The sequence below is a fragment of the Oncorhynchus clarkii genome, chromosome 13, assembly GCF_045791955.1.
Source record: "Oncorhynchus clarkii lewisi isolate Uvic-CL-2024 chromosome 13, UVic_Ocla_1.0, whole genome shotgun sequence".
In the NCBI taxonomy this organism is placed as follows: domain Eukaryota; kingdom Metazoa; phylum Chordata; class Actinopteri; order Salmoniformes; family Salmonidae; genus Oncorhynchus; species Oncorhynchus clarkii.
In genome coordinates, this window is record NC_092159.1 from 5,069,669 (window position 1) to 5,096,884 (window position 27,216).

Consider the following 27,216-nt stretch of genomic DNA (forward strand, 5'->3'; position numbering starts at 1 on the left):
TTTATCTAGAAGAAAACATACTTTATTTACCTAGGAAAGTTATTCACGTAGAAAATACATTCTGTGTATAGCAAACTGTTCAGAAATATAATACACACATGACAAATGTATAGCAAACTGTTCAGAAATATAATACACACATGACAAATGTGTAGCAAACTGTTCAGAAATATAACACACACACATGACAAATGTATAGCAAACTGTTCAGAAATATAATACACACATGACAAATGTGTAGCAAACTGTTCAGAAATATAACACACACATGACAAATGTATAGCAAACTGTTCAGAAATATAATACACACATGACAAATGTATAGCAAACTGTTCAGAAATATAATACACACATGACAAATGTGTAGCAAACTGTTCAGTAATATAACACACACATGACAAATGTATAGCAAACTGTTCAGAAATATAACACACACATGACAAATGTATAGCAAACTGTTCAGTAATATAATACACACATGACAAATGTATAGCAAACTAAGTCTGGTTGTAGTTTTAGAAGATTCTGTCCAGGGTTAACGTTTTTCTTAAAAGTATTCCTTGAATATAAAACGACATGATTTAAACATAAAACTAGTTCCTGTTGTGAAGGAGAAATAATGGTTCCTATATTGAGGTGAGTGATCTTCCATTTAAATGCATAAATAATTACAAAGCAAATGTTGATATTCTTTGCTCAATAAAACAGCTTTATATCAGTTTCTGGACAGTTTTCACTTACTGCATCAACAACAGGTAGCACCGATACATGTTGTGTGTAATATTGAGTAAAGAGGAGTACTATGGGTTTAACATGAAAGCCTATATCTCCCATGGTTACTGTGCTAACATCCTATCTCATGATAGGAGCCAATCCAACAGTTACACCATACATAGCCCAGATCCCACAGCAAGTCATACGTTCCAAACCATTTCTGTACAAACAGTTCACCTAGTTAGCTAACTCATACACACTAGCTGAAACACACACCTCTCACTCACACTTCCCTCCACCCTGTTATTGTAGGCATCCTGGAAAAGTAAAGACCATTCAAGCATAGAAATGGAATCAGCATTGACTTGAATGGGAAGGTCCGTTCTATAGATTATATTTCTATACATTCAAATAGCGTTGTTTCTCTTCTAAACCGATGACTACTGGTATTATCACACTATGGGCATTATCACACTGTGGGCATTATCACACTATGGGCATTATCACACTATGGGCATTATCACACTATGGGCATTATCACACTATGGGCATTATCACACTATGGGCATTATCACACTATGGGCATTGATCAGTGATCAGTGGCAATACTTTCTATTGATTTGATCAGAATCCAAAACCATGAAAACAACCCATGATACCTAAACCCCTAGAATAGATACATGAAAACAACCCATGATACCTAAACACTAGAATAGATACATGAAACCAACCCATGATACCTAAACACTAGAATAGATACATGAAACCAACCCATGATACCTAAACACTAGAATAGATACATGAAAACAACCCATGTTACCCAAACCCCTAGAATAGATACATGAAAACAACCTATGTTACCTAAACCCCTAGAATAGATACATTAAAACAACCCATGATCCCTAAACTCCTAGAATAGATACATGAAAACAACCCATGATCCATAAACCCCTAGAATAGATACATGAAAAGACGCCATCTGCAAAGACATGCCACCAAGAGATACAAATCTAATCCCCCAAAACAGGAGTTTTCAGACCTCTCCTGGGGGACCCGCAGACGAATGGATTTCATCTACTCAAGAGCTAGAACACCTGATTACATTAGTCAACCAATCGACAAGATGAATCATGATGAATCTCTTACTCCAACAGTCTCTCTGGCACTAAATGTCTTGGAGAGGGAGTCAAATAGAATCCATTCATTCTCACCCTAATCTCCCCTCTCTCATATCAACTAATCATCAAGCCCTTGTCTAGGTGAACCAGGTGAGCCAGTTCAAGCCCTTGACTAGGTGAACCAGGTGAGCCAGTTCAAGTCCTTGACTAGGTGAACCAGGTGAGCCAGTTCAAGCCCTTGACTAGGTGAACCAGGTGAGCCAGTTCAAGCCCTTGACTAGGTGAACCAGGTGAGCCAGTTCAAGCCCTTGACTAGGTGAACCAGGTGAGCCAGTTCAAGCCCTTGACTAGGTGAACCGGGTGAGCCAGTTCAAGCCCTTGACTAGGTGAACCGGGTGAGCCAGTTCAAGCCCTTGACTAGGTGAACCAGGTGAGCCAGTTCAAGCCCTTGACTAGGTGAACCAGGTGAGCCATTTCAAACCCTTGACTAGGTGAACCAGGTGAGCCAGTTCAAGCCCTTGACTAGGTGAACCAGGTGAGCCAGTTCAAGCCCTTGACTAGGTGAACCGGGTGAGCCAGTTCAAGCCCTTGACTAGGTGAACCAGGTGAGCCAGTTCAAGCCCTTGACTAGGTGAACCAGGTGAGCCAGTTCAAGCCCTTGACTAGGTGAACCAGGTGAGCCAGTTCATGGCTACAACAATGTTGTGTTAAATGTCTGAGGGTCCCAGAGGAGAGGTTTGGGAACCACTGCTAACAAGCCAATGGCTCTAGTCTGTACATGGCAACATTCCCTAGTGGGGAAGTACAGCTAAAAAGAGGCTCATACTAAAGGAAGCCAAACAACATTTATTTGATGGTCTCTGGTTCTACAGTGCAGTAGTGCTGATCTGGGATCAGGTGCCCCCCTGTCCATGTAGTCACATGTATTATTATCTAAAAGGCTACACTGATCCTAGATCAGCATAACTACTCTAAGATGCTTTTTGAATAATATGGGTTGCAAGTTTTCCTCAGTTCACTAGTGGTTCTGAAGTGGACTCACGAGATCCAGAGTGACAGTTTCCTCAGTTCACTAGTGGTTCTGAAGTGGACTCACGAGGTCCAGAGTGACAGTTTCCTCAGTTCACTAGTGGTTCTGAAGTGGACTCACGAGGTCCAGAGTGACAGTTTCCTCAGTTCACAAGTGGTTCTGAAGTGGACTCACGAGGTCCAGAGTGACAGTTTCCTCAGTTCACTAGTGGTTCTGAAGTGGACTCACGAGGTCCAAAGTGACAGTTTCCTCAGTTCACTAGTGGTTCTGAAGTGGACTCACGAGGTCCAGAGTGACAGTTTCCTCAGTTCACAAGTGGTTCTGAAGTGGACTCACGAGATCCAAAGTGACAGTTTCCTCAGTTCACTAGTGGTTCTGAAGTGGACTCACAAGGTCCAGAGTGACAGTTTCCTCAACTAAAGGACAAGAGACACCGTAACGAAAGTTGGCCGTGCGCAGTAGGTCACCTGATGGGTGTCGACGAACGATGGCGATTCAACACTCAGAATCGTCTGGAAAGGAACAGAAAATGGCGCCGATAAATGTTCTTTGGTCAGAGGCGATAGGGAGGAGAGCCACATGTTGCTTTTCACTGTTCGTCTGCTCCGTCCGTTTTGTCCTGAAGACGTTCATAGTTTATAGCTATCAGGACTAGGGTGGAAGCACCTGTGCGATGGTCTCCTTGGCACTCTGACTCAGTCTCTCCGGAAACGCAACCTCGTACTCCACCAGCAGGTCACCGCGGCGATCGGGCCGCTTGGGCAGAGGAAGCCCCTCCCCTGTGATGCGGCGTTTCATCCCCGGACGCACCACGTCCCCTGTCGTCACGGTTACTGTCCTGCCGTCCAACGTGGGGACGATGACCGTGCATCCGCACAGCGCCTGAAGAGGAAGGAGAGAGAGAGAGAGCGAGAGCGAGAGAGAGCGAGAGAGAGATTACACTTCATCACTCTAGTCTACATACAAACAGTTGTCTGTAGGTTCAAGAATGAGTCATTCTAAGTACTATCAATTTGTTTAGCGAGCACTTGGAGAGGATCGTGTAAAAACAAAATATATTTAGTTTAGTTAAAGTTCAGATCACTCTGCCTTACCTCTCTGAGGGAGACCTTGGCGGGGTAAACGATGTCAGAGCCGTCTCGCCGGAACACCGGGTGTGGCTTATCCTTGACCACGAACACCACGTCTGCCGGGATGTTAGTCGGCGTCTCGTCCCCCTCTTTAGGGAAGGTGACCTTCGTCCCCTCCTTCCATCCCCTCTTTATCTCCACCTCCAGGATCTTGTCCTCCATCCGGAGGGTCCGTCTGTCTGCGTTCAGCCGCTTGTGGGATATCTTCATTCTCTTAGTGCAGCCTGAGAGCACCTTTAAAAAAGACCACGATGGAAACGAGGCATCGACTTTATGGTGTTATCCTACACAACTTTTTAAAATTGTATGATGTGCTGTGTGTATATGGATACCTTGAATGGTCAAAGAAAATAAGTCAACCAACCAACCTCCTCTAAGGTCACCCTGAGGTCGTGGAGCACGGGTGGGTCCTGGTGCTTCTCAACCATCTGCCCTCCCATCCCTCCTCCCCCCATCCCTGTGCTGAAGGAACGGGGGAACCCCCCCATGCCACCGCCCCCCATCCCGAAACGAGCAAAGGGATCGTCAGTGTCCATGCTGTCCCCGTCTGGGCCCCCGCCGTTTCGGGGGAAGAACTGGTCGAAGGGGCTCCGGCCCCCGAAGAACTCGGCGAAGATGGCGTGGGGGTCGCCTTGGAAGGAGTAGCTGAAACTAGGGCCCCCGGGAACACCCCCTCCTCCTGGGGGGCCTCCTCCTTTCAACCCTGGAGAGGAGAGGGAGGAAGGAAGGGAGGGGGGGGGGGGGGACGGGAGGGGAGAGAGAGAGAGGGAGAGTTAAACATTTGTGGCTCTGGTCCAGACTTCTTTCAATATAAGTTGTGTAAACATTTCCTATGTGCAGTGGCACCCATGGTTGTGGAAACAATGAGTCTGTGTGGAGGGCTAGATGGGAGGAACGCTCTGTGTGGAGGGCTAGATGGGAGGAACGCTCTGTGTGTAGAGATAGAAGGGAGGAACGCTCTGTGTGTAGGGCTAGAAGGGAGGAACGCTCTGTGTGTAGGGCTAGAAGGGAGGAACGCTCTGTGTGTAGGGCTAGAAGGGAGGAACGCTCTGTGTGTAGGGCTAGAAGGGAGGAACGCTCTGTGTGTAGGGCTAGAAGGGAGGAACGCTCTGTGTGTAGGGCTAGAAGGGAGGAACGCTCTGTGTGTAGGGCTAGAAAGGAGGAACGCTCTGTGTGTAGGGCTAGAAGGGAGGAACGCTCTGTGTGTAGGGCTAGAAGGGAGGAACGCTCTGTGTGTAGGGCTAGAAGGGAGGAACGCTCTGTGTGTAGGGCTAGAAGGGAGGAACGCTCTGTGTGTAGGGCTAGAAGGGAGGAACGCTCTGTGTGTAGGGCTAGAAGGGAGGAACGCTCTGTGTGTAGAGATAGAAGGGAGGCTGACTCATAATAATGGCCAGAACAGAGCAAATGGAACACAGACACCTGGAAACAATGCGTCTGATGTATTTGATACCATTCCACCACTTCCGCTCCAGTCATAACCATGAGCCCATCCTCCCCAATTAAGGTGCCACCAACCTCCTGTGGTCTACAGTGTCTGTTGCTATACACGGAATAATGCAGCTTGGCCGTTGAGTTATCTAGACTAGTCTTTAAAGACAACTGATAAGAACACAGCAGCACCGTTGTAACCTAGTGTAACAGTATAATTTTAGTCCGTCCCCTCGCCCCTAACAGGCTCGAACCAGGGACCCTCTGCACACATCAACAGTCACCACAAAGCATCGTTACCCATCACTCCACAAAAGCCACAGCCCTTGCAGAGCAAGGAACCACTACTTCAAGGTCTCAAAGCGAGTGACGTCACCAATTGAAACGCAATTAGCGCGCACCACCGCTAACTAGCTAGCCATTTCACATACTAAGGAGTACACAGCCACACTATCTGTCGTTTGAGAAACTTGCTGACAGGTTAGCGCCAAACTGTCAAAGTCTCCGCCCCGCTGTGACGTCAGCGCCCGAACCTTCCAGTAGTGGGCGCGCACCTCTCCCTCGCCGCTCCGCTCTTGGCGTGCAGTGTTATTGTATCTATCAGTTTTTTTTCCCCTCCTCCATTCTTATGATTGTGCTGCAAGGGATTCTTGTTGGAACTCGCGAATCTCTTGCAGCACAATCATAAGAATGGACAACGGGGGAAAACTGATAGATGCTATAGGCCTGCTGTGTCTTGCCCTTTCTCGTTATAAAATATAGCTCACATAGGCTAAGAAATGTAGACTTATAAACTGTTGCTCACACAGTCCAAGAAGGGAAGGCTTATGAGCTATTGCTTGGTTTGTTATAAGCATATAGCGTTTGTTTTTGGAACTTCTGTGGCCCAAAGCGTTAGAACACTAGAAATACAACGATTTCAGCAACACTGAAGAATAGTAGATTATCAGAGGAAAAGAGGCAGGTTCTTGAGACAGATCTTGAAATGCCTTTTCGCCTTAATACGCATCCAAATATCCAATGACAATGATTCAGCTTTACATCCTTATAAATCGCAGCTTTGAAATCGTTTCCGATAGGCCTACCTAACTAAAGTACTTCGGAAAACAACGTGTATTTATTCATCACTTTTAATAATAACATGTTGTGTCTGGTCAACAGAACACGTACCTTCTTCGCCGAATCGGTCGTAAACGTCCTTTTTCTTTGGGTCGCTCAGGACGTCATAAGCTTCAGCTATTTCTTTAAACTGGTCCTCGGCTTTGGGAGACTTGTTTTTATCCGGGTGGTAACGCAGAGCCTGCTTGCGATAAGCCTTCTTGATCTCGTCCTCCGTCGCCCCTTTCTGTATGCCCAGAACATTATAGTAGTCTTTACCCATTTTGACCATTTAGCTGTCGGTGTGTTAATACCGAATAGCTGCGAGAAATAGTTTAAAGTTCCCTTGCTTGAGCCTGTGCTGACTGCCAATCAAATTCACAAGGTAGACGGGTAGTTCTCTTTAAATGCGCTGGTCCGGTTGCAGGCAGTCTGTCTATGGAATGGTAAATAAACGTATTAAAGCCTAACCTGAACTGTACACTTACTGTTGAAGAACGCTACCGTTGTCAGCTCCGCTTGGGACCCATTCTAGTTTATACCCGCGCAGAAAGTTCGAGAATTTTCTAGCAGCATCAGGATGAGTCTGAACGCAGCTCAACTCCTGTCGGACGAAAGTTCATGGGACCGATCACGCCTAACTGAGCGTCACTGAGTTTGACAGTTCGACAGGACACGCCTCTGTAGTCGAGCCGAAACTCAACCACGCCTTCTTTGTAGAAATCTCACCCCTGTGTGTGTGTGTGTGTGTGTGGTGTCAGATACAGTGTTGACTCACTGGATGTATCAAACGTACTAAGAATCGTGTTAGTGAACAGAATGTATGACAATGTGTCTGCAAACTGCGCAGAGGAAAACCTATATGGATCCCCGGAACAAAACTGATTCCCTCATAATGTGGTTTGTCTGTCGCGTTTGTTGGAACTATAGGTTTAGTCCTCGCTATGCTTCAGGTTTATTGGTACTATGCGTTAGGTTGAGCCCTGTCCTTTCTCAATTTAAATAATTACGTTATTTAAACTTTTACTAGCCTCTTCTTGGTCAAATGCCCACAAAGAGGTCCAGGCCTGTCCTTGGCAAACAGCCTTGCTGCTTTTGAAAACCATCGCTGACACATTACGCCCAATATAACAGTCGGTAATCTACGAACTAAAATTGCTGATCTGTAAAGTCAGTATGTAGTTTGCCCTGGTGTTGATAACGTAAGATTTACTAACATAATCACCCGCTAATACAATTTACCCCGCATCTCCATTTGTCCAAACGAATCACTCCATTTTTTAATCTACTCCCCCATTGGCTACAGTACGGGAAGTACGGCATATCTACTTAGCTTTCCGATACATTGATTGGACGTGATAGTAAAGAGGTAACCATTGGACTTCCCAATCATTGGACCAATTGGGGACCTGAAAGCCATCAATGCTTCCTCTTGCTCTGATTGGAAGGCACGACCCGTCGCTCACCTTGGATGAGAGCGAGCACAAACTGCCAAGATGAAGCATTACGAGGTAAGATAGTATCCGCTGTAACTCGAAACCTTTCATCGGGATTCTGTACATTATATTTCTAGCTGTTTCATTACCGGTGTTGTAAGATTGTCAGTCAGTTTCCCGACGGTCAGATTTAGGATGGTAGGACACGCTGGAGAACAGAGACGAGCTCACTCCGATGTCAAAGCCTCCAGCCCGGGTGGTGTGCTTGTAGACTCTCTGGTCGAAGTTGTAGTCTACTTGCCTGCAATTCACATATCATGGACATAGCCTATCACTTCTACTTTCACAATAAACAGCAATCCAACCAACCAAACAGATAGGTTACTAGTTTATGTATCTATTTACCAGTCGTTGTTTTCTCACAATGCATACACTAGGCTGCGCCACCGCTGGTGGATTGGAACGCTGAAGAGTTCTTATCTCGGCATTGTTGCTTCACTGCAGGGCAGCGAGACTATCATTGCAGGTGAACAGTCAAGTGCGCATCAAATCTAACCTTGTGGGGAGTGTCGTGTCGTACAATAATGTAGCCTCTCGGGTAGAAATGTTGACCGTTACACTACTTTACTGTATGAACATAAGAGGCCACTGCGTCTCATATCAGACTGATTTGACAGTCTGTTGATTTGTTGATCTGCATATAGGAGAGTAAAGTGATGACACAACTAGGCCTAGCTTAAATCTAAACTCCTATTGCACATAGCCTCGTCGACTTAGGTTTTTCAATCACAAATACGAGACAAAGTTATATGGTGAGCAGGAAAGGCTGCATGCAAGGATGTATATGTAATCATATCAAACCCCACTGGCTACTGTGTTAAATTCATAGCAAACAGGCAATAATGGTAGTTACTATGTCCTCTGAAACACATGACCACCTTCACTCTGATGGCTGTATAGGGAGACAGACCCATAGACATTTACCTCTACATGTGTTGTCCTTGTGGCTCTCTCAGACCCAATACACACAGATCTAGGACCAGATTAACCCCCACTAAACCTAACCTTAGCCATTTGGGGGTAATCGCATACAAACTGATCTTATATCAGTGTCTAGAGAGGAGTTAATCCTCCTACAGTCAGATTTTAAAACCGCTTTCTAGACTGCAGGCGAGCTAGCTACAGCAGGTGTTGTCATGGCTACCAGGACTGAAGCTACAGCAGGTGTTGTCATGGCTACCAGGACTGAAGCTACAGCATGTGTGCCGACCAAACCCAATCGACAGGATGTGAAGGAGCCAGTTTGGGGAGTTGTGTAGAGTTAGAAGTGCCCCGACCAGTGGGTTCCCGCCCCTCCCCAATGTCTCCTCCTCCTCCTCGTACAAGATATTTGAACTCGATCCAATACTGTGAGAGTTTGCCCTCTAGCCTATCTAGAGTTGTAGATGGGTTAACGTTTGCAGCTATTGGACTATTCCATTGGTCTGTGTTAAAGCCAGGGAAAGATCAATCAAGCAAATTATGCATTTCAAATAGTACTTCAACCCAGGTCTGTCTGATGCCTCTATGCACTGGGAGGTTTTCATTCCAAGAGCGTTTTCTCTTTCTAATGTAGTAACTGAGGGACAGAACAGCTATAGAGGAGCTGGGACCCGCTCGCCTGCTACAATGTAACCTAGTGTTCTGCCGGAAAGGTCCAGAACTCTTGGAGGCTGTAGTAAAGCTAACATACCAGCAGGCTACAGTGATATCTAGATTAGTCTGCAGGAAGCCCAATATAGACATGTTATTGCACTGGTAAGATGTGCATTTGACTATAGAATAAATGTTGGGCCCGTATCAATGCGTCATTGGCCATCAGGGAAGGATTGCTAACAATCAACCAGATTACTGTCTGCGTTGCTGTCTGCATGACTGTCTGCATTCATCTTGAATCCAAATGATCTCCAATGAATACAATCATCACAACACAAAATCACTGCTGATGTAGTTATAACACATATCCACAAGGTGGAGCCAAAGCCCTGTAATAGTAAATATAGACCTAGGCATGACACCTGCGCCTCGCTGCACTGACAACACACATTGGGTGAAGATGGACACTCAATCCACCATACCACAGATCTAGGACAATTCGGGTGGTAGAATATACCTGACTGTAGATCAGTTGCTAGTCCACTACATCATCATCAGGTCTGTCCGTAGAGAACGTTGTGCTAAGCTCACAGTGCATTTCTGTGCTTAAACAACCAGTAAATAACATTAATCATTAACACTGACCTGTGTGTCAGTGCGAAGAACGGTGTGGAGATGCCAGAGTCCAGTAGACTAGAGATACACCGTCTGTCAACCTGTAGAGAGGGAGGGAACCTATCAGTGCACTATAATGAGCTGGAGTGTTCTACGAATCCCTCTGTCTTCCCCACTCAGTCATGGCAGCACAGCACTCCTCCCACCTTGACTACTACCCGAGTCTTGAATTTAGCTAGTTCCAATGCTGTCCTACTCTAGAGCTCCACGTTTTACCCCTTCCTGACCCTAACACCTCCCTACCCTTAACACTACCCCAGCCCTACCATAACACTACCCCAGCCCTACCATAACACTACCCCAGCCCTACCATAACACGACCCCAGCCCTACCATAACACTACCCCAGCCCTACCATAACACTACCCCAGCCCTACCATAACACTACCCCAGCCCTACCATAACACTACCCCAGCCCTACCATAACACTACCCTACCCTTAACACTACCCCAGCCCTACCATAACACTACCCCAGCCCTACCATAACACTACCCCAGCCCTACCATAACACTACCCTACCCTTAACACTACCCCAGCCCTACCATAACACTACCCCAGCCCTACCATAACACTACCCCAGCCCTACCATAACACTACCCTACCCTTAACACTACCCCAGCCCTACCATAACACTACCCCAGCCCTACCATAACACTACCCCAGCCCTACCATAACACTACCCCAGCCCTACCCTTAACACTACCCCAGCCCTACCATAACACTACCCCAGCCCTACCATAACACTACCCTACCCTTAACACTACCCCAGCCCTACCATAACACTACCCCTACCCTTAACACTACCCCAGCCCTACCATAACACTACCCCAGCCCTACCATAACACTACCCCAGCCCTACCATAACACTACCCCAGCCCTACCATAACACTACACCAGCCCTACCATAACACTACCCCAGCCCTAACATAACACGACCCCATCCCTACCATAACACTACCCCAGCCCTTAACACTACCCCAGCCCTACCATAACACTACCCTACCCTTAACACTACCCCAGCCCTACCATAACACTACCCTACCCTTAACACTACCCCAGCCCTACCATAACACTACCCTACCCTTAACACTACCCTTAACACTACCCCAGCCCTACCATAACACTACCCTACCATAACACTACCCCAGCCCTACCATAACACTACCCCAGCCCTACCATAACACTACCCTACCCTTAACACTACCCCAGCCCTACCATAACACTACCCCAGCCCTACCATAACACTACCCTACCATAACACTACCCCAGCCCTACCATAACACTACCCTACCCTTAACACTACCCCAGCCCTACCATAACACTACCCTACACTTAACACTACCCTTAACACTACCCCAGCCCTACTATCCTACCATAACACTACCCTACCATAACACTACCCCAGCCCTACCATAACGCTACCCTACCATAACACTACCCCAGCCCTACCATAACACTACCCCAGCCCTACCACAACACTACCCTACCATAACACTACCCCAGCCCTACCATAACACTACCCTACCATAACACTACCCCAGCCCTACCATAACGCTACCCTACCATAACACTACCCCATCCCTACCATAACACTACCCTACCATAACACTACCCCATCCCTACCATAACACTACCCCATCTCTACCATAACGCTACCCTAACATAACACTACCCTACCATAACACTACCCCAGCCCTACCACAACACTACCCTACCATAACACTACCCCATCCCTACCATAACACTACCCTACCATAACACTACCCTACCATAACACTACCCTACCATAACGCTACCCTACCATAACACTACCCCATCTCTACCATAACACTACCCCATCCCTACCATAACACTACCCTACCATAACGCTACCCTACCATAACACTACCCCATCCCTACCATAACACTACCCTACCATAACGCTACCCTACCATAACACTACCCCATCTCTACCATAACACTACCCCATCCCTACCATAACACTACCCCATCTCTACCATAACGCTACCCTACCATAACACTACCCCAGCCCTACCATAACACTACCCCATCTCTACCATAACGCTACCCTACCATAACACTACCCCAGCCCTACCATAACAGTATCCCAGCTATGACAGTTGTCTATCCAGTACTGCTTTAGACCCCCAGCACAAGGAAAGGCTGTTATCCCAGGGGGGTCTTTTATTAGACTGGGGTAGATGGAATGGGGGGGTTTAAATAGCTAGAGAAATCCTAGCTATGCCTGGCTTGCTGTGTGTGTGTGTGGACTACAAAGCATCATTTTATGGGCAGTTCTACAGTAATGGAATTGCGTAGAGTCAGATTTTTCACTTTAAAATGTATATCAAACTGTCAAAAAAGCATTGATTTCACAGTTTATAAAACCATACAACTCTACAGTGCCTTGCAAAAGTATTCACCCCCTTGACGTTTTTCCTATTTTGTTGCCTTACAACCTGGAATTTAAATAGATTTTTATTTGGATTTCATGTAATGGACATAGTACAAATTGGTGAAGTGAAATGAAAAAATTACTTGTTTAAATATTTATTTTTTTAAATGTAAAAGTGATGCGTGTGTGTTCACCCCCTTTACTATGAAGCCCCTAAATAAGACCTGGTGCCACTGATTACCTTCAGAAGTCACATACTTAGATTAATCAAGTCCCCCTTTACTATGAAGCCCCTAAATAAGACCTGGTGCCACTGATTACCTTCAGAAGTCACATACTTAGATTAATCAAGTCCCCCTTTACTATGAAGCCCCTAAATAAGACCTGGTGCCACTGATTACCTTCAGAAGTCACATACTTAGATTAATCAAGTCCCCCTTTACTATGAAGCCCCTAAATAAGACCTGGTGTCACTGATTACCTTCAGAAGTCACATACTTAGTTTAATCAAGTCCACCTTTACTATGAAGCCCCTAAATAAGATCTGGTGTCACTGATTACCTTCAGAAGTCACATACTTAGATTAATCAAGTCCCCCTTTACTATGAAGCCCCTAAATAAGATCTGGTGTCACTGATTACCTTCAGAAGTCACATACTTAGATTAATCAAGTCCACCTTTACTATGAAGCCCCTAAATAAGACCTGGTGTCACTGATTACCTTCAGAAGTCACATACTTAGATTAATCAAGTCCACCTTTACTATGAAGCCCCTAAATAAGACCTGGTGTCACTGATTACCTTCAGAAGTCACATACTTAGATTAATCAAGTCCCCCTTTACTATGAAGCCCCTAAATAAGATCTGGTGTCACTGATCACCTTCAGAAGTCACATACTTAGATTAATCAAGTCCCCCTTTACTATGAAGCCCCTAAATAAGATCTGGTGTCACTGATCACCTTCAGAAGTCACATACTTAGATTAATCAAGTCCCCCTTTACTATGAAGCCCCTAAATAAGACCTGGTGTCACTGATTACCTTCAGAAGTCACATACTTAGATTAATCAAGTCCACCTTTACTATGAAGCCCCTCAATAAGACCTGGTGCCACTGATCACCTTCAGAAGTCACATACTGAGTTTAATCAAGTCCACCTTTACTATGAAGCCCCTAAATAAGACCTGGTGTCACTGATTACCTTCAGAAGTCACATACTTAGATTAATCAAGTCCACCTTTACTATGAAGCCCCTCAATAAGACCTGGTGCCACTGATCACCTTCAGAAGTCACATACTTAGTTTAATCAAGTCCACCTTTACTATGAAGCCCCTAAATAAGACCTGGTGTCACTGATTACCTTCAGAAGTCACATACTTAGTTTAATCAAGTCCACCTTTACTATGAAGCCCCTAAATAAGACCTGGTGTCACTGATTACCTTCAGAAGTCACATACTTAGTTTAATCAAGTCCCCCTTTACTATGAAGCCCCTAAATAAGACCTGGTGCCACTGATTACCTTCAGAAGTCACATACTTAGTTTAATCAAGTCCCCCTTTACTATGAAGCCCCTAAATAAGATCTGGTGTCACTGATTACCTTCAGAAGTCACATACTTAGTTTAATCAAGTCCACCTTTACTATGAAGCCCCTAAATAAGATCTGGTGCCACTGATTACCTTCAGAAGTCACATCATTAGATTAATCAAGTCCACCTTTACTATGAAGCCCCTAAATAAGACCTGGTGTCACTGATTACCTTCAGAAGTCACATACTTAGATTAATCAAGTCCACCTTTACTATGAAGCCCCTCAATAAGACCTGGTGCCACTGATTACCTTCAGAAGTCACATACTTAGATTAATCAAGTCCACCTTTACTATGAAGCCCCTCAATAAGACCTGGTGTCACTGATTACCTTCAGAAGTCACATACTTAGATTAATCAAGTCCACCTTTACTATGAAGCCCCTCAATAAGACCTGGTGTCACTGATTACCTTCAGAAGTCACATACTTAGATTAATCAAGTCCACCTTTACTATGAAGCCCCTCAATAAGACCTGGTGCCACTGATTACCTTCAGAAGTCACATACTTAGTTTAATCAAGTCCACCTTTACTATGAAGCCCCTAAATAAGATCTGGTGTCACTGATTACCTTCAGAAGTCACATACTTAGATTAATCAAGTCCACCTTTACTATGAAGCCCCTAAATAAGATCTGGTGTCACTGATTACCTTCAGAAGTCACATACTTAGATTAATCAAGTCCACCTTTACTATGAAGCCCCTCAATAAGACCTGGTGTCACTGATTACCTTCAGAAGTCACATACTTAGATTAATCAAGTCCACCTTTACTATGAAGCCCCTCAATAAGACCTGGTGTCACTGATTACCTTCAGAAGTCACATACTTAGATTAATCAAGTCCACCTTTACTATGAAGCCCCTCAATAAGACCTGGTGCCACTGATTACCTTCAGAAGTCACATACTTAGATTAATCAAGTCTACCTTTACTATGAAGCCCCTCAATAAGACCTGGTGCCACTGATTACCTTCAGAAGTCACATACTTAGATTAATCAAGTCTACCTTTACTATGAAGCCCCTCAATAAGACCTGGTGCCACTGATTACCTTCAGAAGTCACATACTTAGATTAATCAAGTCTACCTTTACTATGAAGCCCCTCAATAAGACCTGGTGCCACTGATTACCTTCAGAAGTCACATACTTAGATTAATCAAGTCTACCTTTACTATGAAGCCCCTCAATAAGATCTGGTGCCACTGATTACCTTCAGAAGTCACATACTTAGATTAATCAAGTCTACCTGTGTGCAATCTAAGTGTCACATGATCTCAGTGTGTGTATGTGTATATATATCTGTTCTGAAAGGCCCCAGAGTCTGCAACACCACTAAGGAACGGCACCATGAAGACCAAGGTTCTCTCCAAACAGCTCAGGGACAAAGTGGTTTAGAAGTACAGATCAGGGTTGGGTTCTAAAAAAAAATATCCAAAACTTTGAACATCCCACGGAGCACCATTTTAAATTCGTTATGAAAGAATATGGCACCACAACAAACCTGCCAAGAGAGGGCCACCCTCCAAAACTCACGGACCAGGCAAGGAGGGCATTAATCAGAGAGGCAACAAAGAGACCAAAGATAACCCTGAAGGAGCTGCAAAGCCCCACAGCAGAGATTGTAGTATCTGTCCGTAGCACCACTTTAAACTGTACACCCCACAGAGAGGGGCTTCATGGAAGAGTGGCCAGAAGAAAATAATCAAACACATTTGACCCTCCCCAAAAAGCATGTGGGAGACTCCCCAAAGATATGGAAGAAGGTACTCTGGTCAGATGAAACTAAATGGAGCTTTTTGGCCATCAAGGAGAACGCTATGTCTGGCGCAAACCCAGCGCCTCTCGTCACCCCGAGAACACATACTTTCACAAGGCACTGTATGCACAAGGACTACTTTGTCTAATTCACACAGTAAATAAAATAAGTATTTACTGGAAAAACTGTACAAATGTAAAGTTTGGTAACAGAATTGGAGTAAAATCTCCCTCCGTTTTATTCTGTTACCAAACACTGTATCTGCACAGTTCTTCCTGTAAAGGGGTTCTGTAACATCTGCACAGTTCTTCCTGTAAAGGGGTTCTGTAACATCTGCACAGTTCTTCCTGTAAAGGGGTTCTGTAACATCTGCACAGTTCTTCCTGTAAAGGGGTTCTGTAACATCTGCACAGTTCTTCCTGTAAAGGGGTTCTGTAACATCTGCACAGTTCTTCCTGTAAAGGGGTTCTGTAACATCTGCACAGTTCTTCCTGTAAAGGGGTTCTGTAACATCTGCACAGTTCTTCCTGTAAAGGGGTTCTGTAACATCTGCACAGTTCTTCCTGTAAAGGGGTTCTGTAACATCTGCACAGTTCTTCCTGTAAAGGGGTTCTGTAACATCTGCACAGTTCTTCCTGTAAAGGGGTTCTGTAACATCTGCACAGTTCTTCCTGTAAAGGGGTTCTGTAACATCTGCACAGTTCTTCCTGTAAAGGGGTTCTGTAACATCTGCACAGTTCTTCCTGTAAAGGGGTTCTGTAACATCTGCACAGTTCTTCCTGTAAAGGGGTTCTGTAACATCTGCACAGTTCTTCCTGTAAAGGGGTTCTGTAACATCTGCACAGTTCTTCCTGTAAAGGGGTTCTGTAACATCTGCACAGTTCTTCCTGTAAAGGGGTTCTGTAACATCTGCACAGTTCTTCCTGTAAAGGGGTTCTGTAACATCTGCACAGTTCTTCCTGTAAAGGGGTTCTGTAACATCTGCACAGTTCTTCCTGTAAAGGGGTTCTGTAACATCTGCACAGTTCTTCCTGTAAAGGGGTAACAGTGGTCCTTTGTGCATCGTGTTCTACAGTTTGTTATCTTTGAGATCGATGGGTTTTGTTTGGATGTGAGGTTTCAGGGTATAGGGTGATGTTTCCAGACATTATGAGAAATCCCCTAACTAAACCGGGAGGAGAGGGGAGGGGGGTAGGGAAGGTGGAGGGTGTGGCCGGAGGAGAAATCCCCTAACTAAGCCGGGGGGGGGGGGGGGGGGGGGGGGGGGAGTAGAGGTGTTGAGGGCAGAGAGAGGGTTGCTTACGCATAACTTTTTATTTAGCTGTGGGGGGGGGGGGGGGGGGGACTGATGACACATACTTCCTTCTAGACTGGGGAGGGGGGTGCTCGGGTATCTTAGTGGGGGGGGGGGGGGTTCAAAATCAACTCAACACAAGAATGCATCAACTTTTCTTACTGTTCTATAAACTTTGCTCCCTGCTGTACATGACTTCACAGGGGAGCAGGGCTGTGTGGGGGTGGGGTTAAATAAAGCAGCCAGTGTGCCAGGGAAGAAGGAATGAGAGGGGGGGTGACAGAATGATAGAAAGGAAGGAAGGAGGGAGGGATGGAAAACGACAGAGCGAACGAGGGGGAGAGATTTATTTCCACAGCTGAAACCAGGCGCCCCCGTTCTCCTCTCTTTGCTCAAACTGAGGGACTTGAGAAAACAACTGTATTTTTTCAGACAAAGGGATTAAATAGAGAGGCTAGTGGTGGTGGAGTGTGCATATGGATACCGTAGTACTAGAGGGGGCTACCCACAAAAAGGCTGGTCCGGGGAGTGTCCCAGGGGTGCCAGCACCCCCCGTTAAACGGCCCAAAGCTAAGAAGGCTAAGAAAGCTGTGGTTTTCTTTGAGGTGGAGATTCTGGATGCCAAGACCAAGGACAAACTCTGCTTCCTGGACAAGGTAAGACCTCTTCACAAATACTGTGTGTGTGTGGGGGGGGGCACACGTCTATATCTGTGTGTGTACGTCTATCTGTGTGTGTCTCTGTGTTAAATGGTGCAACAGGTGCAGGCTAGATAGGACTATTAGTCTAATGTAGGACGTTCCACTGTACTCGGGTCAGAAGTGCTGTCTGTCTGAGCCCAGTCAGTCTGTATAGTGCTGTCTGTCTGTCTGTCTGAGCCCAGTCAGTCTGTATAGTGCTGTGTAGCTCCAGATACAACCTGAAGTAGTTAAGCCTTGTCTGAGCAAGAACAGCCCAGAGTGATCAGTACTACCTAGGACTGGAGTGAACTATCGTTCTTATGGCTTAGAGGTTAAAACTCCTGTCTATTATCATGGTGTTATAGTCTGATGGTTAGATGACAGGTGTAACACCTAGCTAGGTTTATCATGGTGTTATAGACTGTGACAGGTGTAACACCTAGCTAGGTTTATCATGGTGTTATAGACTGTGACAGGTGTAACACCTAGCTAGGTTTATCATGGTGTTATAGTCTGATGGGTAAATGACAGGTGTAACACCTAGCTAGGTTTATCATGGTGTTATAGTTTTAATAGCACTGTATTAGGTTCTGTATGGTGTTAGTGTGATATTAGTAGGGCATACAGGAGCTGCAAGGTATCAGGTCACGTCCTCGCAGGATTACCACTGCTCTGAGACCTGTTCTCAGCTTAACACAGTTTCCATGGCCACGTCATGGAGACTGAGAGATTCCTGAAGTAGGGCTAAGATGTGGGAGTGAGTATTTAATTTGGTTATTATAATTTTATATTGGTGGAGTTGAATAAAGTTATTCTAATCTAATGTTGTCAAGTAAATTATCTGGAATGTCTGGGGTGAAGTCATAAAGAGACTAGAATGTCTGGGAGAAACCTGTGATGTCACAAGTAGACTATAATCTCTTGAAGACCTCACCTCTGTGACGTCATAAAGATTAAATGTCTGGAGAATACTTTATGTGATTTAAAAAGAGTAGCCTCTCTGGGAAAGACCTCTGATGTCATGAAGACACTAGAATATCTTGGAGACCTGCAATGTCATAAATAGAATCTCTGTGATGTCATGAGAGTAGAATATCTGCGGAAGACCTGTGATGTCATAAGTAGACTAGAATGTCTGGAGAGGAACTCGGTGATGTCATAAAGAGAATAGAATGTCTGAGGGAAGACCTCTGTGATGTCACAGACCAATACAGTAGTAGTAGAATGTCTGGTGAATGTTGTCAGGATGCCAAAAAGAATGGAGCAGCCTCGTGGGGAGTCCAGTGTTTAGGACCTTTCAGTTTGAATGTTGTGACCCACCTTCAATACAGTCTTTGTACAAACATCTAGACCGTATCAACGAGCCAGTAAGGACTGTCCGTTGTTCCTCTGCCCGGCGACTAGTATTGGCTATAGTGGCCCATGGCTGGGCAGAACCATCCAGTCCTTGCTGACTGGAGTTAGGGGGGTATGTCAGGGCTAAGCCCCCAGGATGAGGCAGTCTGGCTGGGGGAACAGGGTTCAGCGCAAGCCCCTCAACCTCCAGACTTGGCATCAATCTGGGAGTGGCCGCTGTTAAATGGTTGTGTGTGCGTCTTTTGTCAGTTTGTCTTTGTGGGATTGTTGTTGCGGTGTGGCTATGACTGTGTGTGTGTGTGTTTTGGCGCTGTATGTGTCTGTTATATTTATGCCGTGTGGTGTGTGTGTGTGGTGATAATGCCAGCTGTTTGATACTCAGTACCCAGGGGGTGTGGCCAGAGCTAGAGCTAAATTTACTGGTAATCACATGAAAGGGCAATGAGGAGGAGGAGGGGGGAGGGGGGAGGGGGGAGGGGTGTATCACACTCATCTCTCTTGATTTGCAGGTTGAGCCAAATGCCACTATTGGGGAGATCAAGTCTATGTTCCACAAAAGCCGTGAGTACAACCTTAGATTGACATTACACAGCAAGCACATTCTACTACAATTAAATTCACTTCAATATACAGTATTTCAATTAGATAAAGCTAAAGAGTTTAACCCCCCCCCCCTGTTGTCTGTGTGTCTGTCTTCTTTCTCTGTCTGTCCCTCTACCTGTCTGGTCTCCCTCTACCTGTCTGGTCTCCCTCTACCTGTCTGGTCTCCCTCTACCTGTCTGTCCCTCCCTCTACCTGTCTGTCCCTCCCTCTACCTGTCTGTCCCTCTACCTGTCTGGTCTCCCTCTACCTGTCTGTCCCTCCCTCTACCTGTCTGTCCCTCCCTCTACCTGTCTGTCCCTCCCTCTACCTGTCTGTCCCTCCCTCTACCTGTCTGGTCTCCCTCTACCTGTCTGTCCCTCCCTCTACCTGTCTGTCCCTCCCTCTACCTGTCTGTCCCTCCCTCTACCTGTCTGTCCCTCCCTCTACCTGTCTGTCCCTCCCTCTACCTGTCTGTCCCTCCCTCTACCTTGCTGGTCTCCCTCTACCTGTCTGTCCCTCCCTCTACCTGTCTGTCCCTCCCTCTACCTGTCTGTCCCTCCCTCTACCTGTCTGTCCCTCCTTCTACCTGTCTGTCCCTCCTTCTACCTGTCTGTCCCTCCTTCTACCTGTCTGGTCTCCCTCTCTCTACCTGTCTGTCCCTCCCTCTACCTGTCTGTCCCTCCCTCTACCTGTCTGTCCCTCCCTCTACCTGTCTGTCCCTCCCTCTACCTGTCTGTCCCTCCCTCTACCTGTCTGTCCCTCCCTCTACCGGTCTGTCCCTCCCTCTACCTGTCTGTCCCTCCCTCTACCTGTCTGTCCCTCCCTCTACCTGTCTGTCCCTCCCTCTACCTGTCTGGTCTCCCTCTACCTGTCTGGTCTCCCTCCCTCTACCTGTCTGTCCCTCCCTCTACCTGTCTGTCCCTCCCTCTACCTGTCTGTCCCTCCCTCTACCTGTCTGTCCCGCCCTCTAACTGTCTGTCCCTCCCTCTACCTGTCTGTCCCTCCCTCTACCTGTCTGTCCCTCCCTCTACCTGTCTGTCCCTCCCTCTACCTGTCTGTCCCTCCCTCTACCTGTCTGTCCCTCCCTCTACCTGTCTGTCCCTCCCTCTACCTGTCTGTCCCTCCCTCTACCTGTCTGTCCCTCCCTCTACCTGTCTGTCCCTCCCTCTACCTGTCTGGTCTACCTGTCTGGTCTACCTGTCTGGCCCTTGTCCGTCTGTCTCAGATCCTCAATGGTACGCAGCCAGACAGTCCATCCGTCTAGACCCAAGTAAGTCTAACTCCAAACCAGTCTTCTGCTGTTCAGTCTGTATGAAGACAGTGTTGATATCTATAGTATAGTAGTGATGGTAGCAGGCTGGTACAGGACAGTGTTGATATCTATAGTATAGTAGTGAGGGTAGCAGGCTGGTACAGGACAGTGTTGATATCTATAGTAGTGATGTTAGCAGGCTGGTACAGGACAGTGTTGATATCTATAGTATAGTAGTGATGGTAGCAGGCTGGTACAGGACAGTGTTGATATCTATAGTATAGTAGTGATGGTAGCAGGCTGGTACAGGACAGTGTTGATATCTATAGTATAGTAGTGATGGTAGCAGGCTGGTACAGGACAGTGTTGATATCTATAGTAGTGATGGTAGCAGGCTGGTACAGGACAGTGTTGATATCTATAGTATAGTAGTGATGGTAGCAGGCTGGTACAGGACAGTGTTGATATCTATAGTATAGTAGTGATGGTAGCAGGCTGGTACAGGACAGTTGATATCTATAGTATAGTAGTGAGGGTAAGGACTGATCATGCAACTTGTTTGTGGGGCTGTTATTAATCAGAATTATCTTCTTCTCTCTCTATCAGAGGGTAAGTCTCTAAAGGATGAGGATGTTCTGCAGCATCTTCCTGTGGGAACCACGGCAACCTTCTACTTCCGAGACCTGGGAGCTCAAATCAGCTGGGTGACCGTGAGTACACACAGGCACACACATACCACACACACAGGCACACGCATACCACACACACAGGCACACACATACCACACACACAGGCACACGCATACCACACACACAGGCACACGCATACCACACACACAGGCACACGCATACCACACACACAGGCTCACACATACCACACACACAGGCACACGCATACCACACACACAGGCACACGCATACCACACACACAGGCACATGCATACCACACACACAGGCACACGCATACCACACACACAGGCACACACATACCACACACACAGGCACACACATACCACACACACACGTGTGTGCACACTAACTTGTGGCTATTAGTTTCCTCCTGACCTCGGTGTATATTAGTTTCCTCCTGACCTTGGTGTATATTAGTTTCCTCCTGACCTTGGTGTATGTTAGTTTCCTCCTGACCTTGGTGTATATTAGTTTCCTCCTGACCTTGGTGTATATTAGTTTCCTCCTGACCTTGGTGTATATTTGTTTCCTCCTGACCTTGGTGTATATTAGTTTCCTCCTGACCTTGGTGTATATTAGTTTCCTCCTGACCTTGGTGTATATTAGTTTTTGTTGAGAATCACTATTAAAGTCCCTGTCACATTAACTGGGGGAGGGAGAGACGTGTGGGGAAGGGAGAGACGTGTGGGGGAGGGAGAGACGTGTGGGGGAGGGAGAGACGTGTGGGGGAGGGAGAGACGTGAGGGAGAGACGTGAAGGGGAGGGAGAGACGTGAAGGGGTGGGAGGGACGTGAGGGGGAGGGAGGGACGTGAGGGGGAGGGAGGGACGTGAGGGGGAGGGAGAGACGTGAAGGGGGAGGGAGGGACGTGAGGGGGAGGGAGGGGTAACTGTCGGTTAGGCAGGAACAGGTGTGGAAAACAGAGCGATAAATTTATCCTGGCTGGCTGACTGGCTGACTGGCTGGCTGGCTGGCTGGCTGGCTGGACATCTGTTAGTCCAACACGTAAACACCAGTGTTCCACTAGGAGGAGGAGAGCTGGGCAGACTAGAGGGAGGGAGAAAAGTTAAGTTATGTTTTGTAAGTAACACAGTAGCAACAGTTTTTAAAATGGCTTTGTCCTTTGCTGCTCAGACAAGAGTTGATGAATGATCCGGAGCTCTGACACAACAGGGTTGATGAATGATCCGGAGCTCTGACACAACAGGGTTGATGAATGATCCGGAGCTCTGACACAACAGGGTTGATGAATGATCCGGAGCTCTGACACAACAGGGTTGATGAATGATCCGGAGCTCTGACACAACAGGGTTGAAGAATGATCCGGAGCTCTGACACAACAGGGTTGATGAATGATCCAGAGCTCTGACACAACAGGGTTGATGAATGATCCGGAGCTGGACTATATTATGCTGAACAAAAAATATAAATGCAACAATTTCAAAGATTTTCCTGAGTTACAGTTGACATGAGGAAGTCAGTCAATTGAAATAGGTCTCTGATTGTCTCTCAGGTGTTTCTGACAGAGTATGGTGGTCCTCTCCTCCTCTACCTAATGTTCTACTTCCGTGTTCCCTTCATCTACGCCCCCAAATATGACTTCACCACCAGCAAGCACTGGGTCGTACAGTGAGTCTCTCTCTCTCTCTCACACACACACACACACACACTGGGTCATGCAGACGACTGTAGATCTGAGTGGAACTGCAATGAGCCGCTTGTTAGATGTGAATCATATTTGTCTGCTAGTTGAACTCTTGTTCATCAAACTACGAATGGCAGGAATAAGGAGAACCATTGTCTTTGGTTGCTATGGTGAGTATCCTGGTGCATGTTGGGTAATGTAGTTTGTGTGTGATCCCAGTCTAGCCTGTATGTGTCACTCCTTCCATTACCTGAAGAGACTCCTGGAGACCCTGTTTGTCCATCGCTTCTCCCACGGGACCATGCCGTTACGCAACATCTTCAAGGTGACACACACACTGACGCATGCACACACACACATTCATAACACACACACACACACTGACGCATGCACACACACACGCATTCATAACACACACACACACTGACGCATGCACACACACACTGACGGTACACACACACACACGCATTCATAACACACACACACACTGACTCATGCACACACACACACGTATTCATAACACACACACTGACACGCCCACACATACACTGACGCATGCACACACACTGATGGTACACGCATTCATAACACACACTCACTGTGTCTCTTTCTCTCTCTGACACACACCACAGCCTTAGTTGCCCTCTTACCTCATCGTGATGGTGTATCACCTTACACATACCTCATCTAGGGAACCCTAGCCTGTCTCTTCAACCCAGGGTGACCTTTGAACCTGCTGAGAGATTCTGGGGTCATCTGACACTGTGGTCCGCATCCTAATTGGCTCCCTATTTCCTATGTAATGCGCTACTTTTGACCAGGGCCCATATGACTCTGGTCAAAAGTAGTGCACTATATAGTGGATAGGGTAATGGGCCCTGGTTAAAAGGTAGTGCAGTATATAGGGAATTGGGTGCAATTCGGGATGAAGCCTGTGTGTGATAAAGTGTGTTCTGTATTCCTGTGTTCCAGAACTGCACCTACTACTGGGGCTTTGCTGCCTGGATGGCCTACTATATTAACCACCCTCTATATACACCCCCTAGTGAGTACGCTACTATATTAACCACCCACTATATACACCACCTAGTGAGTATGCTACTATATTAACCACCCTCTATATACACCACCTAGTGAGTACGCTACTATATTAACCACCCCCTAGTGAGTATGCTACTATATTAACCACCCCCTAGTGAGTACGCTACTATATTAACCACCCTCTATATACACCACCTAGTGAGTACGCTACTATATTAACCACCCTCTATATACACCACCTAGTGAGTACGCTACTATATTAACCACCCTCTATATACACCACTTAGTGAGTACGCTACTATATTAACCACCCTCTATATACACCACCTAGTGAGTACGCTACTATATTAACCACCCCCTATATACACCACCTAGTGAGTACGCTACTATATTAACCTCCCTCTATATACACCACCTAGTGAGTACGCTACTATATTAACCACCCACTATATACACCACCTAGTGAGTACGCTACTATATTAACCACCCACTATATACACCACCTAGTGAGTACGCTACTATATTAACCACCCTCTATATACACCACCTAGTGAGTACGCTACTATATTAACCACCCTCTATATACACCACCCCCTAGTGAGTACGCTACTATATTAACCACCCTCTATATACACCACCTAGTGAGTACGCTACTATATTAACCACCCACTATATACACCACCTAGTGAGTACGCTACTATATTAACCACCCTCTATATACACCACCTAGTGAGTACACTACTATATTAACCACCACCTAGTGAGTACGCTACTATATTAACCACCACCTAGTGAGTACACTACTATATTAACCACCCTCTATATACACCACCCCCTAGTGAGTACGCTACTATATTAACCACCACCTAGTGAGTACGCTACTATATTAACCACCACCTAGTGAGTACACTACTATATTAACCACCCTCCATATACACCACCCCCTAGTGAGTACGCTACTATATTAACCACCCCTAGTGAGTACGGTACTATATTAACCACCCTTGTCTTTTCAGCAATCTATGGTGAGCAGCAGGTCAGGATTGCCCTCATAATCTTTCTGGTAAGACTCTACTGTTCTATACTCTACTATAATGTACTCTACTATAATGTACTCATCCTGTATACTATAGTAATAGAACAATATCATAGTAAATGGTTATTTAGTAGATGCCATCTTCTCAGTTCTGTCAGGTTGGTAACTTCTCCATCCATATCGCCCTGCGGAACCTCCGCCCACCAGGTACACACTCCTATTGAATATGCAAACATTAGAACACATCAATCAGTTCAACATGCACTGTTTTCTCTGTGTGCTACAAAACAGTAGCCCACAATAATCTCTCTCCCTCTGTCTGTCTCCATCAGGATCTAAGACCAGGAAGATCCCCTACCCCACTAAGAACCCCTTCACCTGGATCTTCCTGCTGGTCTCCTGTCCCAACTACACCTATGAGGTGAGTCTTATTTATTTATTTTACCTTTATTTAACTAGGCAAGTCAGTTAAGAACAAATTCTTATTTTCAATGACGGCCTAGGAACAGCGGGTTAACTGCCTTGTTCAGGGGCAGAACGACAGATTTTTACCTTGTCAGCTCGGGGGGTTTGAACTTGCAACCTTCCGGTTACTAGTCCAACGCTCTAACCACAGATCTAGGATCAGCTTCCCCTCCACCAATCTTAACCATTAGTGTGGAAAATGCAAAGATCAACGTCTAGGGGCGACATCACCCTGTATTTAGTCCAGGGTGACGCTGCCCTCTGCCTCTCACTGTAGTAGTTAGGCTCATGGCCACCTAGTGGTAGAAGTTTGCAGTGAAATTTTTGTGTATAGGAAACGGGTTTGGATACCTGGTCAGTTATATAACTAAATGTATTCCACATTTAACCCAGCCCCTCTGAATCAGAGGTGCGAGGGGCTGCCTTATTCAACATCCACATTATGATGTGTGTGTGTGTGTGTGACACCATTGTTCTCTTTCTCCTATGTAGTGTGTGTGTGTGTGTGTCATATAAAAGTATGTGTGTAACACCATCTCTCCTGTAGCTGGGCTCGTGGTTCGGCTTCACCCTGATGACTCAGTGTCTGCCGGTGGCGTTCTTCACGGCGGTGGGCTTCATCCAGATGACGGTGTGGGCCAAGGGGAAGCACCGCAGCTACCTGAAAGAGTTCCGGGACTACCCTCCCCTTCGCTCGCCCATCCTCCCCTTCGTTCTCTAGAGAAGACTGGAGACCCACCCAAACCTACACTGGACTGACCTGGAATGAGAACCCTGCCCCCTTGATTACCCCCCCCCTCCAATTAATAACACTTACCCCCCCCAAAAAAAAAAAACATTGAGGAGACTGTCTTATACTATGCTTTCCCACACAGAAGTTTCTGCCTAACAACGCTCCTCAACCCACGTGATTGGCTATTGTTATTTTTCTTATCTGAGTGTTTAATAACCTGACTGACAGTCTGGTGTCTCAAATGGTACACTACTACAGGGCCCTCTGGTCAAAAGTAGTGCACTACATAGGGGCTAGGGAGCCATTTGGGATGCGACCAGTATATAACAAGGTGTAGGTCTATCTGCTCTGGGTTACTTTAGTTGTTTTTTACTCATGTGAAGAAGTATAACAATACCAAAGTCTGATCAGACATGGGGAAATAAACCATGAGCTTTT

General features: G+C 46.2%; 2 protein-coding genes across 3 annotated transcripts; one reads left to right on the forward strand and one right to left on the reverse strand.

Annotated features, from left to right (window-relative positions):
• On the reverse strand, positions 1–7,171 carry LOC139424309 (dnaJ homolog subfamily B member 1-like). The gene is made up of 4 exons (XM_071176015.1): positions 6,591–7,171; positions 4,361–4,695; positions 3,957–4,226; positions 1–3,744 (listed from the first exon to the last, which is right to left on the reverse strand). The coding sequence occupies exons 1-4, from the start codon at positions 6,808–6,810 to the stop codon at positions 3,514–3,516; spliced, it is 1,056 nt and encodes a 351-aa protein (XP_071032116.1). The 5' UTR covers positions 6,811–7,171; the 3' UTR covers positions 1–3,513.
• On the forward strand, positions 6,694–27,216 carry LOC139424310 (very-long-chain enoyl-CoA reductase-like). Of its 2 annotated transcripts, XM_071176017.1 has the most exons (12): positions 6,694–8,029; positions 17,906–17,956; positions 19,846–19,897; positions 21,144–21,188; positions 21,777–21,880; positions 23,372–23,487; positions 23,723–23,828; positions 24,476–24,548; positions 25,561–25,607; positions 25,730–25,787; positions 25,913–26,001; positions 26,593–27,216. In XM_071176017.1, exons 1-12 carry the CDS (start codon positions 8,015–8,017, stop codon positions 26,764–26,766), a joined length of 930 nt encoding a protein of 309 aa, XP_071032118.1. In that variant the 5' UTR covers positions 6,694–8,014; the 3' UTR covers positions 26,767–27,216. The 2 variants fall into 2 exon arrangements, with proteins under 2 accessions (XP_071032118.1, XP_071032117.1); XM_071176016.1 differs by lacking the exon at positions 6,694–8,029 and having other exon boundaries at positions 17,461–17,956.

Coding starts and splice junctions, on each gene's coding strand:
- LOC139424309 (XM_071176015.1), bottom strand. CDS start 6,810: ATGGTCAAAATGGGTAAAGACTACTATAATGTTCTGGGCATACAGAAA. Junction 4,696..6,590: donor CGACCGATTCGGCGAAGAAG/GTACGTGTTCTG, acceptor TCTCCTCTCCAG/GGTTGAAAGGAGGAGGCCCC. Junction 3,745..3,956: donor CCAAGGTCTCCCTCAGAGAG/GTAAGGCAGAGT, acceptor CTTCCTCTTCAG/GCGCTGTGCGGATGCACGGT.
- LOC139424310 (XM_071176016.1), top strand. CDS start 17,777: ATGGATACCGTAGTACTAGAGGGGGCTACCCACAAAAAGGCTGGTCCG. Junction 24,549..25,560: donor CCCTCTATATACACCCCCTA/GTGAGTACGCTA, acceptor TTGTCTTTTCAG/CAATCTATGGTGAGCAGCAG. Junction 25,788..25,912: donor GCGGAACCTCCGCCCACCAG/GTACACACTCCT, acceptor TGTCTCCATCAG/GATCTAAGACCAGGAAGATC.